Here is a 15,929-nt window from a genome sequence, read left to right on the forward strand (position 1 = left end):
AAATATAGAAGAAGAAATGGTATTTATAAAGGAAATTTCTGCATCTATATTGACAGCATAAAAATGACAAGCCAAACACCAGAGTGGTTGCTTCTAATGACTTTTGGGTTTTGACAGGGCAAGAGAAAGGAAGGGAAGCTATTTGGTGGTGATAGTACAAACCCTACAGGTTCTAGCACTCCTCTGGTGAAGGTGTTATATCTCATCTGATTTAGATCACTTAATCAGTTTAAGGCCACGTGGCATTGCCATTAGTAAGTGACAGCACTCGAGTGCTCCTCTTGCTGGTATTCCATTAGTTCAACAAAGTGTGCTAGTGAAATGATGACTAGAGCATCAAAGTGAAAATTGGTATCTGTGCAGTCTTGGCTACAGCATGCTTCAATTTATACTTCAAAAGTTTGTTTTAAACTTGTGTTAATAAGGCGTATTGTACTGAAGCTATTGAGACAGAAGAACTTACTTATTTTAAAGATAATAGGAAATGTGCAGTAAACTTGACATTTCTGAGGTAAAGCTGGTGGAGTATTCTACTTTTTTAATGTGAGTGTGGTCTAGAAGATTTAAAAGAAACAGATTGTCTTTTCAGTACTTTTAAAATTTGTCTTGATTTGCCTTGAGATTGAAAGGTAGAAATTATTTTTAATTTAAAAAAAAAAGATTTTTGTCATGTGAGCAAATTACCTGCAGGTCATTGTTAGGCTTTGCTGGAACATCAGACAATGAGCATAGTATCTTTCAAATGCTCAATTATCATGTCAGTCTAAGCTGTCCTCTCACAAAATTAATATATGCATTTCTGAAAAACAGTAATAAAAATGGAAGTTTCAGTCAGTATGGATGCATGTGCACACATGCACTCTAAATACTTTGAGAGGCTCTAAACACTGGAAAGAGCCTTAAATCTGTGGCTATACATTTGAAGAGTTGATTCACTCTGTGCATTTGTTAATGTTACTTTTAGCTTATTTTGTCCTTTTAAGCACTAGGACTACTAATATTTTTAGATATTATCGTATATACAGTTGTCTAAATGAAGTAGTTTGCCCTTGTTGCTATCCTTTTATATTGTGGAAGAGACTTGAAAATGTTGGGGAATCAGTATGGTAGCTGAAGTTCACATATACACTTAAAACCAGACTAAAAAGATATTTCACTTATTCTAGTTATAGGTTATAAGCTTTTTGAAATTAGATGGTGTTTTCAACAGCATGAGTGTTTGTGTTTCCATTTTCTAGACCCCACAGGAATCTTCGTTTACTGAGATCCTTTTTTAGGGATTGGACATTAATTTGTGTCAGTTTTAGTAGAGTAGCCTGAGAGAGGCAGTGAACAGGCTTTTCTTTAAAAATTGCACATGTGGGGTGAAACAGCAACGTGGTGGTGAAGTGGGATGAGTCCCTGAACTACCCTAATGCCACGCTTAGTTTAAGTTCTGAAACAGCTTGTTCTCAACCTGAATGTTTTAGATCTATTTGACAGCAAAAAAAACTACAAAAAAAACCAACCAAACAAAAAAAACAAAACACAAAAACCAAAACCAAAGTAGCAAAATGCTGAGATTGTGTAACAGAGGTATTGGAATTAAATGTTACAAGTGTATAGCAGGAGCAACTCTTGCTATTTTGTGTCTGCTCCACTCCCTCCCCCCTCCAACTGAATTTGTTTAATTTGGAGCGTACGGTGAACTCAAATTGAGTATGAACAACTGTAGTTTCACTTAAGTGTGACCCGAAGGAGACCAAAATAGGTTGGACTCCCTGTCTGTCACTGTGGTGTAAGGAATCTGGGAAGCATTTCCGATGTTCTCTGCACACACAGGCTCGTGGTTGAGCAGTTGGTCTCAGCAGCATGGTGGCTACTGAATTTGTCTACAAGTGCTGCTAATTTTAATTGGATATTTCAGTCTGAGAAGGGTGAATCACTGAGTTATTGTTAGATGAGATCTAATCTGGTGCCATACCTCCCATACCAAAAAAATTGCCACAATTTTACATAGTATGTGCTATGTGTTACTTATTTCCATTGGATTTCTAACTGGTTTGCAAATTCTTGCCAAGTAAGAGATGGTAGTAGGGAAGAAGTGCGAAATAAAAACAGTGTGAGGCTTTATCCAGCAGCTACTTAGAACAAAGTATCTTGTTGGCTTTTTAATTATTGGAATCCTGGTACCTTTTTTTGCTTCAGAAATGACTCTGAAGTATCCTTCACCATTCCTTTTTGCTGCTTTGGTTCTTTAAAGGGAGCTGAATTAATTGGAAAGTTTAAAAAAAAAAAAATTTTTCTTTTAACTTACTGCTCCCTAGCCCCTTATGTGGCCACATACTGCGGGGAACCCTATGCAAATTTCAGTCTGGGGCTGCCTCTTACAGCTGATGTAGATTTTCATAGTTAGCTCATAATGGAAGTAGTGACTGCTTCAAGTAGCAGGGCCTGGGGGCACTAGGAAAACAGGTGATGGGAAAGAAGAAGCCTTTGGCTCTTTTGGTGGCTGAAGAAAACAAGGGCTAGGGAGAAGAAAGATAAAAGCTGAGCACAGTGTTCCATTAAGGATATTAAGTAAACAAAATATTTTTGCATGCTTAGAAGTTCTTCTGCTTTTAAAGGTGTTTATTTTCTATCTTTTATGCACCCCATGGGTGTTTTCACTTTTATCCACATCCCAGTTAGTTGTGTGGTGGGAGAATAAATGACAAGTGATCATAGCTTGAAAAAGTTTGGTCGGCAAAATCAGCTCCCTAGTACAGTTATTTAAGGAATAGAGACCCCTGTTCAGAGGAGGAGGGAAAGAGAGAAAGCGACATTTAGAAAAAACAGCATACACCCTCACCCCAAAAAGAGGGGGAGGAACCAAGCACAAAACCAACCCAACCATAAACGGCATAAGGCACAAAGATAGGCCCATTTTTCTAAAGGGCACTGAAAGTTCCCATTAGATTTAAAGCACTGTTTAATTCTTTACTTAAAAAAAAAAAAATAGCATCCTTTTCTGTTAAAGACACCTGAAAAATGAAGGTTTTTATTAAAATGACAAATTCAACATTAGTATGGTAGTGGCAGAATTGTCAGAATTTTCTTTTTAAAATGCCTTTATAGCCCACTCGAGGGAAGTCACAAATAATGAATATAAGTTTTAAGTTTAATTAGTGATGTGAAGAATTGTTGGGCTAAAATCCAAGAGCAGATGATAACAGGTGACAGCCTTCTATCTGAGTAATCCACATAAACGCAAGAACTACAGCTGGGCTTATGCTGCTTGATTTGCCTGTTTTGCACGGTGTGACTTGGACGTGCCCAAATAAGTCATCTGGCTGTGCTTGTGGAGCTATCAGCCCATTCACAAAGGTACAGACTCTTTTGGAGTTTTGGAGCTACTGCTGCAAGGAGAATGCAGCTCGGTGGGCTGGCGGCTTGGGGCGCGGAGCTGCGCGGCCGTGCTGGCCCCGTGCGCGGCTTTCGGACGGCTCACCCCGGGGAGAGGTAGTAAACAAACCCCATGTTTTGCAGGCAGTGGTAGGAAATTTGATCATCAGCACAGAGGGATCTGTGAGGTAATCCAAGAGTCATATTTTCATTCTGAATGCTGAGATAATGCACCTTTCCAAAGCAGCTGCTTTGCTGGGCTGTACACGCAAGATGAAAGGGGAAAAGTGTAGTTAGGAGCCAACTATTATGTCTTGCATGAGCTTTGAGAAAAAATTTTCTTTGTCTAAATTTTATGGAAAATCCTTATTCTGAGTGGTAGTACAGACTGCTTTTAAATCTGGGTCTGGGATTAAGTGAGTCAACACAAAGAGAAGTATTGCTGCAGTTTGCCTGTGGCTTAGCCAAGTTTTGTCTGCTTGAATTGCTGAATTGGGTCTGAAATTGGAGCAATAACATTTCCTCTTCAAGTATTGTACTGACCAAATCAGTGTGTAGAAATAAAACATGGTGATGTTTCTTAACAAGTCAGTATTTGAAACCCTTCTCCTTTCTTCTGCTAAGTAAGTTGAAGATGAACTGGCTGTTTCACAAGCTAATGGCTTGATTTGACAAATGTAGTAACGGTGCCATCAGGGTGCCTTGTAATACATACTAGAAATTAAATACCTTTTAATATAAGTGATATAAATACCTTTGTTTATCAGTTAACTGAACCTGAGTTTATTTTTGAAAGAAAATCAGAGTACCTTCATTTTAGGTAGGAAGTGTGATCATTTGGTTTTGTATTTATCAGAACTATTTTTTAGGAATAAGCATATTGAGATATATAACTGCATGAGTGTATGCATACAAAATTTTATAGATAAAATGTCTTGGAATGTCCATTCAATAAGCTTTATTTAAATGGACTTGCTGCTGTTTGTGAAGTACTACAGGAATGAAATGTGAAAAATTTAGAGTGAAAAGTTTGCTTAAGTCCAAGAAATTTCAATGTGAAGAGGGAGGCAGGCAGAGACTGCAGGACCTCTTGCAGGACAACCCACTCTAGTGGTTCAGTCTGTATCATTACCTCCATTTACCATGAAGAAAATAATGACAATTTTCCCTCCCACACCCTGTAACCAGAAAACTACTGTTTTTTCCCCCAAGTACACTGATCTGAATTGAGAGTTAAGGATTATTATTCTTTTGTCCTGTAAACTTGGCTTCTTTTTTTTTTTTTTCTTCCCACTAGAAGAGCATTAGAAATACTGATTCACTCTGTTGTACCCAAGCATCAGCTACTTGAAGCAACTCGAGGGGGAGAAACTAATGAACTCTCTGTGGGGGTAGCTTTTGTGTGGGATTTTCCCTGTCTGTTTTTATTTTGCTGGCTGCAGAGTAAACAAGAAGACACCTCTTTCCCATCCCCTATAAATTCAGTTGATTACCAGCAGTTTTCCATTTGGCTAGAAGAGTTGCTAACTTTGTTACTATGAGTGTTTCTGTCAGGACTTTTCATACAGAACTGATTTCTTACCGTATGGCATTACCCACACTCCATAGAAGGTTTTTTTGCTGTGTGGTGGTTTTTTAACATTTCATCTCCAGCTGTCTATGTTCACTTTGGGTTGTCAGTGAAGTAAGGCTGAGAACTGACAATTTTTGTCAGGGAGGAGTTGTTTTGGTGAATAGGTTTGCAGTGGCAACATGTGTAGCTGTCAGAGCTGGGGCATCACAAGCTGGAAGGCAGCACTGGGGGGTTACCAGCACATGTGCTCAGGTGCTGGGTATTGGCATATCTGCACCTGTGGTGTGACCTGCCAAGACTTTTTCCAGGTAACCAGCATGGCAGCACAGACTTAGAACGCAGAAATGAACAAGCATTTGCTCTTTGCATGTTCTTAAGAGTGGCAGAGGTAGACCATTTGCTTTCTATCCCATAGGTATTGAGTTCAAACAGTTGAATGGACTAAGATTGTCGATGTTCACTTGATCTGCTTTCAAACATGTTTAAGTCTTTTTCCATAGGCTCTTGTTTAAAAGGAGTACATTTGTGCTCTGTGGGTTTAAGGCATTAATATTGTGTGTAGTTCATATGGCTGCTGAAATAAGAGACTATTAAGTGGTGTTATTCTTGAGAAATGGGAATTAAGAGGTAGGAGGCAGCATGTCTCTGGGGGGGAGGGAGGATGGTGAGAAGGGGTCTGGTGGGAGTGTGGGTACAACCATGTGGAAGTGCAGTCACTTTGATACTTTGTTTCCCTCTGAAGTTTGTTTCCTTCTGTAAAATTTTGACACATCTATGAAATACAAAAAAAACCAACCTGATACTGTGAGCAAAAGCATGATATTTATTGTTCTTTGCTTTATAATTATCTATCTTCTCTTATTTAAAATTATTTTCCCCTACAGGGAGGTGTTATCTAGTGTGATTTGCCTTTGCTAAGTGTCATATAAAGCATAGAGTGAGATTGTATTAGTGAAAGTGTATAGTGAGACTTAATACAGGGATGCAAAAAATAGACAATTTTGACACCCTTTTAACTAAAGGGGAACTTGATCTATTGAAGGAAACAATCCTGGTGTATATATTGAGGACAGGGAGAGAATGAAAGGGTGTACATAAGTGAAGAAGAAAAGCCACTATTTCAATATTTTCTTTCTCCCACCACCAGCTTCCTAAGATGTATTTAGTATTGTTTCATATGTGTGGAGGGTTCTTGTGGGTTGGGAGCACTGTGTCCCTGTGCATGTTTGTTCTGTGTATTGATGTAAGAGAGGTGATCCCCTTCAGAGATCACTAAAATGGCTTTTAGTAAATTATCCATCTTTATGGCACTTTGCCCTTTCTGTCTCTGCACACACGTGTAGCACAAATATGCTGCTTTCCTGGTGAAGGGGCACAATGGTGGCCGCTTATTTTACTTGCTTTCAGTGTTGCAGAGATATTTTTGTCCCCCAAATACAAAGCCCCAGAGGAAATATGTTGGCATATGGTAGTCAGCAGTGGCTTAAAGTAACTGAATCCTGTTACATGGATAGTACCTGAAAAGAAGGATCAGAATGTGTGCAATTCCTCTTAAAGAAAGTAAATGATTGCCAAACAATTGCTTTTGGACTAAGCTTGTACAGAAACCAGAGAAGTCTCTTTTCTTCTTACCCAAAACACTTTTTATTTGGTACCTTTGGAAAAGAGAAATGAGTGGGAATACCTGTTTACATGCTGTGAACATAAGTAGCTTTCCAAAACCTTAGTGTGATACAGAACACAGACCTAATTTGCCCAGACTTTTTTTTCAGTTGACATCTATTTGCAATGCCTATTTAGAATGGGAGAAATGAATTAAGAAATCTGCTTAAACTGAAAAAAGTGCGTGCACAAGGCTTATGTGAGTCACATTGATGAGAGGTGCTGGCAGGGTTTTACTAAGACTTTAAGACTAGATGGGCTAAATATTAAATGAAACTACTGTAATAAAATACCTTCATGGGATGAGAAAGGACTGTTTTTTGTTTTACCCACTTGGTGCGAGTGCAGGTAGTCATAAAATAACAACATTTGAGGCTATTTCAAAGCCGAACATAACAAAACCCTCTGCGGGGTTCTGCTGCTTGGGATAAAAAAGCTATAGGATCTTTGCATATTCCTGCCTTGCTGAAGAAAGCAGGGTCATGAGGAAGATGGAAAGCATCCTGAGAGAGCTAACTGCCTGAGATGGGCGTGTGTTTCCAGGAAGTTCTCTATAATTTTCTCTTCCTTTCCCCACCTGTTGTGTGGAGTTTTGACCCTGTGCTAAAGAGTGTTTGCCGAAGTCAGAACACAACCTCGTGGAAGCTGCTGCTGTTAAATTCAGACAGGATTTATCAGCTTCGTCCCTTACCCTTTGCATTTGGTTTGGGATTTTTCTTGAGGAGTTTGAGAGCTGGTTTTCTGCGGGCTCTCACGCAGGCAGCAGAGAGGGTGTCTGCGAAAGGACTGGAATCACTGGCGCTGCCCTGCCCAGGAGAGCGGCAGGAGCGATCTCGGAGCAGGAGCCGCATCCGCGCGTCCCGGCAGCGCGTGGGAGATGGTCGCTCTCTGTCGGCGCGCCGCCCGCTCTGCTCCTCTGCTCCATTTCTAGCTGTCCCTCTGTGTGTAGAGAGGGAAAGAGGTACAGGCTTTGTGGACTTGTATGCATTCTTAAGGAATATATTAGGACTTCTTAGACAGGGACTAATAGCAAATGAAATGGCAAAATCTCAAATGTGTCCATGATCTTCCATGCTGGTTCTGTGTGACTCCTCTATTGGCCATGCAAAGCTTTATTCAATTGTATTTTTTCCCCCATGGTGAACTGTGATACAAAAATAATGAAAAAAAATTCACATGCATCAGTAAACATCAGATTTCAAACTTGTGACAAGTTAAAATTACTTGCAGCCAAGAAACTGATGAAGGTACAAATAGCTCTGAATTAAATGGTGTGTTTATAGCTACTCTTGTACTTTTGAAGTGACCTTTCAGTTTTGTACAATAGGTGTCTCACTATTGCCATAAATTGAAGTGCACAACAGGACTGTACCTGTTTTGTACTTAGCTTGCCATTTTCTTTTGCTGTTTGTGAATGTGGCAGGGGAACTAGTAATTTCAGGGTGACATTTCTTCCTTGCTCATCCTCTTTCCTTCTCCTTTTCAAAATGTTCAAGTTATTTCTGTGCTACAAATGTTGGCTGGCTAAAGTTTTGAATTGTATCAAACTTTTTCAGTCCCTTGAAGTCATAAGGGGAAGAAAAAACCCAATACCAAATCTTGTGCTAGTCCTCAGCATTAGATTATTAAAAGCACAGATTTTGGTTTTTTGGTCCATCTTTTAGGTGTTGAGCAGTAGAGAAGATGTAGGTTTTCCTTCTGAAATGAAATGTGAGCGGGTAGTTTTGTAAAACTTGTATAAGTGTTTCTGGAAAGGACTTCTCCCCTCCAGCCCCCTTCTGAACAGTGGATATACCCTGTTCAGTGGGAGCATTGGTGGCCAAACTTGGGTGTGGGGCTGGGGTGAGATCTGCTATTGGTATGGGGGCTGTTGGGCTCAGATCCTTCTGTGAATGGCTGTATGAAACTCATGAATTTAAATTTGAATCTACAAGTGTGAGAGAGTAATGGCACAACATGGTGTGAAGCACATTGAATAGTGTATTGGCTGCCAATTTTGTGGTTTGGGGTTTTGCTGTATTAAAATTTCCCAGTATTTTTAATATGTATGAATTGCATGAACATCTCCTTTTATGTTCTACCTCAGGACCCAGCTTCCAAGTTTCAGGTTGCTCTGTGAGATTATTTTGATGTTTCAGAGCAGTGTATCACTACTTTAGTTTTTCAGCAGTATCACTAGCCAAAATGATGGTCTGAGGGAAACTTTGCAGGCTTCAAGGAAATATTCTGCTCTCCCTATTACAGTGAAGCAGCTCCTGACTTTCCCTGCTTTATCAAAAATGAAACCTGAACAGGGTTGTGTGTGGTTTGGGTTTTCGTTCTCCCTTCCTTGCCTATTTATATGATCAAATGCTGAAATCTGCTCCTACTTGCTTGAGAGGGAGTGAAAACAGCTGAGAAATTCTACAAAACTAAGACCTGTTTCTGTTTTCTGGCCAAATCATATTTTTTGCTGGATCTATGGTTGCTGTAGTGTTGGGGATGACACCTCCACATGAGGAGCAGTTTGGGCAAGTGGCTTTGTGCTGTAACCTCTGCTTGTGCCTTGAACAAAGCCTGTTGGGAAGAGCATTTTAAGATGTAAAACACTCACTGCAGGCCTGGGTAGGTGGTGGTGTTAGGGAAAGGAGTGTATTTTAAAAGGATTTGGGGGCGAAAAGGAAAGCTTTTGATTTTATTGCTAGACAGGAACATCTCAAAAACTTGTTTTGCTTGAAGACTTCACTGGCTTATATAAATTTAATTGGTATAAAAAGTCCTTAAAATGTTAAGTATTTTTTTTTTTCTGAGAGAGGCTGTTATTGCACAAATAAAGTGTGAGATAGAACTAAGTGTTTGAACACAAGACACTTACTGTACCTGCTTTGGTGTACCAAAATGTAGTTGCGACCTTCTGAGTCTTGACTGCTCTTTTGTCCCCTCTCCCTTCCTCAGAGCTCCCTAGGATGGTCAGGCTGACCCTAGTAGCTCGACATACCTGAGCAAAGCCGAAACTGTGTTAATCTACATTTTCTTGTAAATCCCAAGGGGTTTGTGGCATCTCTGGCATTTATTTGTTCTCTCACTTTGGGGGAAGGGAGGAGACAAAGGACTTGGCTGTGAAGGCAGCCAGCACACTGCCAGGCTTTGCAGTAACACTTCAAAGTGAATGTTTTGTTTACTAGATAAGTGAAAACTGCTGTAAATTTGGGTGAAGATACAATAAATTTACTGTTTCTTATCCTCTCCTCCCAATAAGGAATGAGGAATGTTAATAATGTAAATATTAGAAAATAATCCATCATTAGACTAATGAAAAGCTTAATATTAAAACAGGTATTTATTCAGATTTATATTCCTTACCTTGAACGATTCTAACATTGTGACATATCTTGGTGAACTTTAAAAAAACAAAATAACAAAAAACTCTTTAAGAGTGTAAAGGAGAACCCAGCACAAATACATGGGATTATCACGCCCATGTATAACAGGGAACTAGATACTGAAGGCCTTAAAGCTAAAATAGAAATACTCTTCAGGAAAAGTGGAGGCTTCATGAAATGTAACAGCTGTCAAATGTGTAACAAGTATTTCTGTAACAGTTCTTTGGACTTGAAATGGTTTTGACCTGACATTCCCCCCTCGGCGATCTGTTGGTTTTTTTGAATTCTGTATTTGGTTTTGCCCCTTTTAGTATGACAGATGCTTAAATGTATGACACTGCTATGTATAGTCTATATTGCAATAATATTTTCTCTGTTTTTTTTAAAAAACTATTTTCTTTAATTTATCTGCAGGAGTCGGAAGCTTCAGATCAGGAATATCCCGCCTCACTTGCAGTGGGAGGTAGGAAGTTACTTAAAAAAATTATTTTTGCTTAAAAACTATGTTTCTGTTTCTCTCTTTATCCACAGGACTTTTCCCCTTCCCCCACCTTTCCCTTGCTTTGCACACACCACCCATTCTGTTCTGGGGAAAAACCCTTTGGATGAGGGAACAATAGAGCCTTCTAAGCAATTCAGATAACTGCCTTCATTTCTGTTTTCCAAGTTAACCATAAAAAATGTTGAAATGGATTCCTTGGTGAATGCTGACTTCCTGATGCAGTCACTCTCTTTGACTGAAATCTCAGCTCATCTATTTTGGACCTTGCTGGTGTTTGGTGTATGAGTTCAGCAAACTTAATAAAAGTTCATCTTTAAAGTCCATTCATTAAAAACTTGGTGAAAAACCTTTATAGAAGCAGAAATTTAGTTCTGGTCCTTTTGGGGTGGGTTTTTTTTTTTTTTTTTTTTTTTTTTTTTTTTTTTTTTGTTGTTGTTGTTTTCCTTGCTCCTCTGTATTGGTGGCATTATGGCAATTTTCTTGTTCACAGTATTCTGATTATTGGCTCTCACCAGTATAATATGTACTTGCTATTTACACTCCAGAAATAGTGTTCTAATTTTTACAGTAAATTACTAACCGTGAGAACAGATAGACAAGTTTTCTTCACTTTTTTTCTGTCTTATATATGTTTAAAATGTTTTTTCATGTTTTATTAGTGTTAAGCCATCCTCTTGCCTGAGGGAATTTAGAGGGTGGTGGTTTTGGGGATAAAGCTCCGGTAGCATTGTTCTCCAGTGGGTTTGGTCTGTTGCCTTCATCCGACTTTCCATCTGCAGCTACTTCTTTGTTTGCACTGCCTGATTGCCTCCTAGCTTTGAAGGAAAATGGAGGCATTGGTCTGTTGAATCAAGGCTGTCACCCACAGGGTCTCTGTCAGGTGTCACACCACCTCTCATTGCTCCACTCTGCCTTTCTGGTGCCAGCTGTCCATGTGAGATTTTCCTCTGCACTTCCCAAACCTTGCATACCCCTCTGCTTAACAGTATCCACTTGATATCTCTTATTTCAATTTCATAACTGCTTTTTTTATGTCAAACTTCTGGGAAGCATAGTAATAAAAATGGCTGAGGCTGACTAATTTGAAAATTAACTTGTTTTTTGATACAAAATTCCTCTGAGGATTTAGTATAGGACTAGTAAGTATCAGAGCAGAGGCATACAACTCAGAGATGTGGATAAACAGATGTTTAACAGAAGTGCTGTTGAGCAGAGTACTTAAAAATGCATCTACCTGCTCATGACTCCGTACACATGTAGCTAATACTAGTATATTACAGGTATTTACCCTGCTTCCCATCTGATTTCTGACTTAAATGATCCCTCTTCTCCATTGTTGCAGTTTCTGTTGTGACATCTGGCCTCAGACAGGTATTTTCTCTGCCCATATTTTTTAGAAATATTTTGCCTTCCTAAAATTCCCAAGGAAGAGTCAAAATTGTCCCTGTTAAAATTGTCTCAGCCTTGACTACATGCTCTAAAGTTACTTTTAGAGATCTGACCCTTTGAGCACAGAATTTATAGACCCAAAAGTTTCTACAGTACTTTTTTTGCATTCCCTTGTAACATCAGGGTTGCCTGGCAAGTACAATTTGTCCACTAACTTCCTAAAGCTTTTCTTTGTAAGTGCTGGTGGTCTGGCACCTCTGAACTTAAAGCAGGTAAGCTTTGTATGTCCTTAAAGTAGTGCTGATCAAGTACAGCAACTGGTGATTAAGGGAATTAATTTGTCTAATGTCAGTTTACCTTGGGGTCTGATATAGATGTTTTGGTGTTAAAATCCTTGGAAAAACTTCCTTTGAACTCTGTAAGAAGGTTTTTGATGATTCCTCCTTAAAACAAATCTTTCTTAGTGGGGAGAGTAGAAACCTATGTGTTCAGAGAGGTGTTTATATCGAAGCAATGTTCTTGCAGAATATTTTCTGAGTGGATGGTATGTGAGTGTGCATGTGTAGCAGCTGGAGTGATTTTACTTAGACTGTGTTTTATAGTCCCACTGTGCCAATTTGCTTGCCTCATCACCCCTTTGTTAATTGCTTGAATCAAGACTGATTTCTAATAGGTGTGAAATCCTTAAAACCAGACCAAAACAACTGATGAAAGAGGTATCTAGGTTCATTAGTCCAGCTCTCAGGTATGCTTCATATTGAAATACAAAACACAGTTTGTACTCTGCAACACCTTCCCTTTTACTGTGACACAGGATATGTGAAAAGAACAGCGGATTAATGTTCTCGTGAACTCTTTTTCCCCTCGTATAACCACATTTGGGAAGCTTAGAATGCCATTCTTTGCAAAAGCTGTAGTAACTGCCTTGTTTTCATTTATTTTTCTTGATAAGAAGCCCATGAGAGTGCCCCTAGAAGTCAGTGTGCTTGCCTCTAGTTTAGTGATTCACAGCTGCTCTTGCTGCCAGGGTGTCATACAGTGGTACCTGTATGCCTTGGACCATGTGGGACTGGGACCAGCAAGTACCTCTGTGCACAGAGATGGCCCTTGGCTCATACAAAACACCCACAGGGCCCTCTTATAAGGAAAGCATCCCTGACGTTCTTAAATACAACTCATCTGAAACAGAGTTTGGTAGCAGCTCCCACTTCTGACTACCACAGATGAATTTTGCCTCCTGGTTTCCAAAACCATAAAATTTTTCAGGGAATATTAAAGGTTAATTTGAATCAAGAATTTTTGAGATCTATCGCCTGAGGAAGGTGTCCCACTGTTGATATAGAAGCTTTGTTCTCCATGTGGGTAAAAGCTGGCTTTTGAGATTTGTAAAATGCTGGAATAAATCTGTTTCTGGTGAAAACTTAAAAATTATTCCACTGGTGTACCCTCTTATCTTTCTAAGAGATATGCATGTCTATTTAGTAAAATTTAATGCCTTGAGTAGAAGAGAGAAACCATTGAACTTTAGTGATAATGAAATATTGATTACCCCTTGGAGGTAACTGCATGTCCCAAAAACTCATGGTAAGACACTTGTCCCACAGTAATCCCATATAGATTGGGAAACAGTGGGCATAAATGGCCACAGAGTAACAGGCATTTATTAGCAAGACTTGTCAGGAATGAAGCCCTGAAATTCAGAGTAGCTATTTGCTTTTCTGGCCTCCCATTTTGATAAAAATATCCCAACTACTGTTCTCCTTCACATAGGTTGACATTACTGATTAAAATACTGACTCCTAAAACCAGCCATAGAAATTGGGCTTGTTTCCTCTGTGTTATGTAAGACCTCACTATGCACTTATCAGACCATCATGGTATAAGCAAAAAAAGGTAAGATAACCCTTTTAGACCATATTCAGAACTAAGTGGTGGAGAAAAGGGCAGATAATGAACTGCTATAATCTGCTGAGTTACTACTTTGAAGCAAAACTGTAAGGTTGCTATCCTGAAGAGCTCACTTGAAAAGTGCAGCTGTAAAAGATAAAATTCTAATTTATTCCAAGTCATTCAAGGTTAAGTTTGTACAAAACTTGTCTGGTAATTAATTTGAACTTCACAAGATTTTTGGCAAGGTTCTGTAGGTTTCTGTATGTGTGGGTTGGGTACTCTTGTGCTCCTTGCCCAGATAGGAGAAACTGGAGGTGGAGGGAAGGCAGCATCTCTGTATGAGCTAAGAAAATTTAGAAGTTGCCTCATATTGCAGTTGGAGTCTGGACTGATAGAAGATTAGCCAGGGTCATGTGCTCTACTCATCCATGAGTTGCATCTTGCCCCTGTCCTCACTGGTCTCTCTGAAAATTCTGGTTCAGTGATGGATTCCATAGAAGCATCATGACTTCTGCATGCATAAACTTCCTTTTCTGCTGTTTACACATAATTTACCTATAGAGGTTATTGTATCCATAATTTGTAATTTGGTGAACTCATGCATGACCAGATCTTATTGCTTAAATATATCATTTTATCTTGTTACAAAGTCTGTTTTTTGAAGCAAACTCTCAAACAGTGCATCATTTTTAGTGGTAGTATGTGGGTAGTAGCAGTGTAATATGTAGTGGTAGTATTCTTCCCCTTTACTGTCCTCACTCTTGAAAGCTTAGACTGATGTTAAGCATCATGACCAGTGAAGGATTTGGAAAACCCTTTTGTCCCATTCTCCACATATACCAGTCTCATCTCTTACTCATTGGAAACAAGTACCGTGGCTCTGTGGTTGCTGCAGAAAAATAAATAGATCTCTTTTTGCTCTTTCCTGAACTGCAGTCTGTAGCTGATTTGACTCCTAATTCATAATGGCAAGTACTCTGTCTTACCTTGTGTGTATTCAGCACTGGAGGTGTATTTGCAGGACAAAATTATAGGTGCTCTGGAAGGAGATATAGGTGTGGTGATTTAAAACTGAAGTACCTAGAGTTTGTTGCTGGTGTAACACAATGGGGATTTGAGTACTGAGAAGAAACTGTTCAATGCCAACCCCTTTTTTCTCTTTCTTTTAAAACTAGCAGCTATGGGTGTAGAAGATGCTTCAAGAGATTTTTTCTCCAAATATTTTTCCATGCTTAGTGAATAAAACACTAGAGAACAGACTTTCAGGACACAGATGGTGCCAGAAATGGCACTTGCTGGCTCAGCAGGAAGGTAGCTGTTGAAGAGTTCCCACTTATCTTCTGTGGGTTTATTTCCTTATCGGTTTGGATGGAGCAGATAAACAGATAGCGCTGATGAACTTGGTAACAAAAAAGGTAGACTAAAAGCTGAGCCTGTGAAGTGTGAACCTGTTGAATGAGCAAAGAAAGCAAGAAAAATGCTGTGAATGTGTATTCCTAGCTTTGCTGTGAGACTTGCAGGTTGCTTTTGGGGACAGAAATGTGTGGGAAGGATGGTCTGATTTAGCTCTTCTGAAGGCAAAAGAATGTTACTAAATAGGGTTTGCTTTTCCTCACTTTTTCATGGAAATGAAAAATGAAGTCTCATAGTTATGTTAAGACCTCCAATGTTTCAGATTCCCCAAGCAGAAGTAGTAATGAAAAAGGATTTCCAGAGCTGCAAAGTGAGTGTGGGTTCTGCATTGAGATTTCTGACCGTGCAAGGAAGGCGGAGATGCCTAAAACTTATCTGCATATTTTGCAAGACAACTTTGAGAATCATTAAAAGAAGAGACAGATTCTCACTGGGCAAATGTTTGTAAGTCTTACAGTGCACTGAGTAACTGTCCTGAGGATGTGTAGTAGCTTGTATCACCACTTTAAATAAAACAGCTAAGCTCTGTGGGGTGGATTTGTTGCTCTTCAGAGATGCAGTGTAAAAACTAATCTTGATGAACGGTACCTGCTTAAGATGCAGGATATGAAGAGGACAGGTGGGGATCTTGTGAGTTTTAGGAAAAGAAAACCAATGAAACTATTGCAATTAAGAATAAGTTATGATTATATAAAGCAGTTATTTCTCATAAAACCAAGACGTAAATAGGAGATGCAGGAATGAGCTGCAAGTAAAACAAAAAGAACTCTAGATC

General features: G+C 39.2%; 1 protein-coding gene across 2 annotated transcripts in view; it reads left to right on the forward strand.

The window, feature by feature from the left end:
* Window positions 1-15,929, forward strand: part of IGF2BP3 (insulin like growth factor 2 mRNA binding protein 3) — a 109,392-nt gene that overhangs the window by 14,350 nt on the left and 79,113 nt on the right. For both annotated transcript variants that reach the window (XM_021538252.2, XM_031503849.2), the window contains one exon: window positions 10,375-10,423. In XM_021538252.2, coding sequence (XP_021393927.1) covers window positions 10,375-10,423 — 49 coding nt within the window. The remainder of the gene's footprint in view (window positions 1-10,374; window positions 10,424-15,929) is intronic.

This window comes from Lonchura striata, chromosome 1, assembly GCF_046129695.1.
Source record: "Lonchura striata isolate bLonStr1 chromosome 1, bLonStr1.mat, whole genome shotgun sequence".
Taxonomy (NCBI): Eukaryota; Metazoa; Chordata; class Aves; order Passeriformes; family Estrildidae; genus Lonchura; species Lonchura striata.